The sequence below is a fragment of the Beta vulgaris genome, chromosome 2, assembly GCF_026745355.1.
Source record: "Beta vulgaris subsp. vulgaris cultivar EL10 chromosome 2, EL10.2, whole genome shotgun sequence".
Classification (NCBI taxonomy): Eukaryota; Viridiplantae; Streptophyta; class Magnoliopsida; order Caryophyllales; family Amaranthaceae; genus Beta; species Beta vulgaris.
Window position 1 is genome coordinate 32,451,691 of NC_079203.1, and position 5,084 is coordinate 32,456,774.

Consider the following 5,084-nt stretch of genomic DNA (forward strand, 5'->3'; position numbering starts at 1 on the left):
ATGGTAGGTGTAAGATCAGGAGAGAGTAGTACTACTGGGAATGATCAAAACCTGGGAGTAGGTTGCTTTGTAATGAAGGGAGGGGAGGTTACTTTCTCCCTCATGGATAAAGTAGGATTTTGGAATGTTAGAGGGCTCAATAGTCCTAAAAAACACGGGGATGTGAGGAATTTACTCCATTCTCATAATTATGGATTATTTGGCCTTCAGGAAACTAGGGTTAAATCTTGTAATTTTCATAAGGTTTTCCCTAGAGTGTGTGCTAATTAGAGTATGGTTACTAATTATAATGCTCATAAGGGTGGCAGGATTTGGCTGATTTGGCTCCCTGGTAAAATTTGAAGTGGATATTTTATTGAGCATTGCCTAGTTTGTTCATAGTAAAGTGAAACATATCTCTTCTGGTAGGATATTTTTCTTTACTATGATATATTGCTCAAATGATGCAGAAGAAAGGAAGTTGGTTTAGCCAAATTTAGTGAGATTGCAGGGAACTATAAATGATGCTTGGGTTGTTAGTGGTGATTTTGATAATGTGGTCAACCTCAATGATAGAATGGTTCTGTTATCACTTTATCTGAAGTGGAAGGAATTAGAACCTGTCTTAGAGATTGTGGCCTACTTGAGTTAGAATCTACTGGGCCATTTTATACTTGGTCAAATAAGCAGGAAGGAGTTGAAAGAGTCTTTTCCAAGATTGATAGGGTGTTTGTAAATGAATTGTGGAGTGTGAAATTCCCTGACTCTCTTGCTAATTTCTTACTAAAGAGTGTCTCTGATCACAATGCTTGTATAATTCAGCTTGAATTGCTTAGGAACTCTAAACCTAAGCCATTTAAGTTCTTCAACATGTGGACTACTGCTCCAATGTATATTGAGATTATAATGCAGGGGTGGCAGAAGAATGTGCAAGGATGTGAGATGTTTAAGGTGGTTAAGAAAATGAAGATGTTGAAGCAGGATATAAGAGTTCTCAATAGATCAAAATTCTCTAATATTGAAAATGAAGCTGAAATTGCTTACAAGAGAATGATTGAAGCTCAAAGGAATGTTCATGCAAGTCCTAGTGACAGTGTACTCCACCAGATTGAAACTGAGGCACGTAACCAGTACAACTACTTAAATAAGGCTAGAATGAGCTACCTGCAAAAAAAATTAAAGAAGATTAGCTGAAAGGTGGTGACAGTAATACTGCTTATTATCATGCCTGCTTGATGAAGAGAAGAGATTAGAATCATATTTATAAGATTAAAGATATGAGGGGTGAGTGGGCTGAGACTCAAGATGGAATTGAGAAATCTTTCATTGAATACTATGAGATGTTGCTTAGAACTGCTTAGGAGAATAATAAAAGTGTTAGTAAAACTCTGATTTGTGAAGGCAACAAGTTGAATTATATGCAAAAACACCTGTTAAGCAGGAATTTTAATAATGAAGATGTCAAGGAGGCATTATTTGATATAGATGATTGAAAGGCCCCTGGTCTAAATGGACTTTCTAGTAGATTTTTCAAGCACTCTTGGGACATCATTGGTAATGACATTTGTGCAGCAGTGCTTGATTTCTTTAATATAGGCAGACTCTTGAAGCAGATGAATGCTACTACACTTAGTCTGATTCCAAAATGTGCTCAACTTGAGGATGTCACTCAATACAGACCCATTGCTTGCTGCAATGTGCTGTATAAAATCATCTCTAAAATGCTTTGTAAGCAATTGAAATAAGTTCTTTATGAGTTGATTAATCTTGTTCAAAGTGCCTTTGTGGAATAGAGTGATTTTCCATAATATCCTTATCTGACAGGATATGTTAAGACATTATAAGAGGAAAAGTGAGCCAGCTAGGTGTACAATTAAACTTGACCTTATGAAAGCTTATGACTCTCTCAGTTGGGACTTTCTGAAGGAATTGCTGCAAGGTCTTGGCTTCCCTGATAAATTTGTGAACTGGGTGATGATCTGTGTCACCTCTCCTTCTTACACCCTGAGTATTAATGGCAGTCTATGTGGATTCTTTGCTGGTAAGAGAGGGTTAAGACAAGGAAATCCTATATCTCTGCTCCTATTTGTCTTAGCCATGGAGTATTGTTCTAGGCTGATGTCCAAGGTGAGAAAGATGCTAGAGTTTGCTTTTCACTACAGATGTGCTCCATTGAAGCTTACTAAATCTTTACAGATGACTTAATGTTATTCTGTAAAGGAGAAGTTCAATCTGCCATTCTGTTGAAAAGAGTCTTGAAGACTTTTTCAGATACATCTGGGTTGTTTGCTAGCCAAGAGAAAACTGCTCTCTACTTTGGCAATGTGAAGGAGGAAGTGCAAGCTAGAATTTTGCAGGTTACAAGGTTTCAAAGAGGGACATTTCCCTTCAGGTATCTAGGAGTTCGTATTACCTCTAAAAGACTTGCAAAATCAGACTGTGATGCTTTGGTTGATAAAATAGTGAAAAGAATTGTTTGCTTGAGTTCAAGACATTTATCATATGCTGGTAGATATGTATTGATCAATTCTGTTCTCCTAAGTTTGCACACCTATTGGGCAAAGGTGTTCCCGTCTTCCAAAGGGTGTATTGGACAATATTGTTCAGATTTGTAGAGCATTTCTATGGGAAGGCAGAACTACCGTAACAAAGTCCCTTACTGTTGCATGGAGTGATATTTGTTGGCCTAATAATAGGGGTGGCCTAGGTATAAGAGATTATTATGTATGGAACAAGGCTGAGTTGGGTAAATATGTGTGGCAGCTTGCTAAGAAGGCTGACTTGCTATGGATTAAGTGGGTCCACTCAGTTTACATTAAAGAATCAAATTGGTGGGGTTTCCAGGTGCCTGTCAATGCTAGTTAGGGGTGGAAGAACATATGCAAGGTGAAAGAAGTTATGAGGGATGGTTATAATAACAATACTCAATGGAGGCACTCAGATAAGCCATACAGTATAAAAGATGGTGACAAATGGTTAAAAGGGGACTAAGGGAAGCCTAGATGGAGGTATTGGGTCTGGAATACCTATAACATTCCCAAGCACTCTTTTATAGCATGGCTGGTGGCTAGTGGAAAATTAAAAACCATAGAGAAACTGGTTGTAGCTGGTATCTGCACTGATCAGGAGTGTACTATATGCTATCAAGCCCCTGAATCTTGTCAACATCTATTTTTCAACTGCCAGTTTGGGAAATAGATTTGTACTGGTATTATGGAATGGCTGGGAATTTCAGTTTCTACTACTGAATGTATATACACAAGCTGGAGGAAATGGCGAAGAAAATACAAAAGGAAAAGACAACAAAGGATTTGTTTTGCTTCCCTTGCAGCTACAGTCTATCATATCTGGAGGGCTAGAAACAAAGCTCTTTAGGACTTTAATGTTCCTTGTCCTTTGAGAGTCATTAAGTGTATTCAAAAGGATGTTTGTAATAGACTTAGTGGTCTGATGCATGATAGATGGGGAGCTGCTGATAGAAAATGGTTTGAACAACTTAAACTTAATTTTAATTAGTTGGTTTAAGCTGCTTTTGTATTACTTCTTGGGTTGATTGGTGTTTATTCCCTTTCTGGTGTCTGTTGTCTGGTTGGGAGTCCTGTATGTAGAAGGTGGTTTGGTTAGGTTGTATATTCAGTATGATTCATGCGCTTTTGGTATAATACTTATAGTTTACCAAAAAAACAAGAATGAATGACCGCACAACAGACGAAGGAAAACATCCTTCACAAAAGGTACCACTCCACAAAGAATTCAATACTCTGCAAGAAACCCCCCAGAATTTTAGCCCTAAGTTTGAACTTAAACCCTAGAAACCATTGGATTGTAATCAACTTAGCCAGCGAAGCACGAATTAATCGCACACAAGCCAGCGACTTTATACCACTTTACACTCTTTCTGCACATTTATGGATAAAAAACGAAGCTTTAATGGTGCAAAACCATCATAACCACCTATCCTCCAATTAATAGAGTTGAGGCTATTCTTGCAGCTAACCCACCCAATAATTATACCTAGGTGAAATTCACTGAAGATTTGAGGGAAACAATCGGATTGAATGCAATAACTTTGGGCGACTTTCTATGGTTTTCTTGGGGCTATTTGTGGGGACTCCCGTTCTCTCTCTTAAACACATTTTGTATTTTTACATTTCTATGATTTTGGAATCAATAATATTATGATATCTAGATAATACAAGTTGAAGTAGAGAGTTGATATTTGCATATACAATAAATGGATTCCAAATAGATGATTGTAAAACTTGCTTGAAGATGATTTTTTTCCAACTCTCTAAGCATATTGATAAGTATATTCGATATTAAAGCTAAACATAGATGTTGGTGATTGTTCTTGTCTTAATTAGTATAACTCTCTAGAGTCTATTCTCACTTTATTGCTGACAAAATTGCTATAATCTATTATGTGCTTAATATAGGTCGACAATGGGTGATTGATTGAATCAGATTGATGACGACACTAGATGGAGATAACAAAACTGAACACGACATGAAAATAGAATTTGGTTTGGTATGGGGTACAATTTGTCAGTTTATTTTATTAAGAGTGGATACCTGGATTTTCAAGTATTTTTAACCGTCAATTAGAGGTGACAAATTATAAAAGAGCACATATACTATGTTCACGCTATTATACAAAAACACATAACATCAAGCTATACACCATAGTGAAAATTAGCAGCAACAACATGAGATTTTTTTTTTGATAGGAACAACAACATGAGATCTATAATTCAAATAAAAGAAATAAAGAGAAAGGAGCTTTAGATTGATGAGGTAGAGTAGCAATATGGCCCTCAAAGGCTATACTTTTGTTATTACGATTTTGGATTTAACCTGAAAGGAAGTATGTGAAAGTAAGGGAAGATAAAAAAGATGTAGACAAAGAGTGAATTAGGGGTTTTTCAGGGTGACAATCTTGACAAATATGGAGGGATAAGTCCCTTTATTTTTTTTGACATCAAGAAAATGAACATAAACTAAATACTAAGAAAGGGAATATGATTGACGCAGATATAAGTTGCAAAGTCATGTGCTTGTCGAACTTGCTCCTGCACGACTTTTTGCGATGGAACACCAGTGTGTTG

At 36.7% G+C, this 5,084-nt stretch overlaps 1 protein-coding gene across 1 annotated transcript; it reads left to right on the forward strand.

Moving 5' to 3' along the window:
- On the forward strand, nt 1-2,594 carry LOC125494804 (uncharacterized). The gene is made up of 4 exons (XM_048638625.1): nt 1-243; nt 556-1,098; nt 1,804-2,020; nt 2,200-2,594. The coding sequence occupies exons 1-4, from the start codon at nt 1-3 to the stop codon at nt 2,592-2,594; spliced, it is 1,398 nt and encodes a 465-aa protein (XP_048494582.1).
- The last annotated feature ends 2,490 nt before the right edge of the window (nt 2,595-5,084 follow it).

What these genes read in the sequence shown, in the direction of transcription:
- LOC125494804 (XM_048638625.1), top strand. Translation starts at nt 1, where the DNA reads ATGGTAGGTGTAAGATCAGGAGAGAGTAGTACTACTGGGAATGATCAA. An exon ending in TCCACCAGATTGAAACTGAG is followed by an intron (nt 1,099 to 1,803) that starts GCACGTAACCAG and finishes CTTATCTGACAG; the next exon opens with GATATGTTAAGACATTATAA. An exon ending in TCTATGTGGATTCTTTGCTG is followed by an intron (nt 2,021 to 2,199) that starts GTAAGAGAGGGT and finishes TATTCTGTAAAG; the next exon opens with GAGAAGTTCAATCTGCCATT.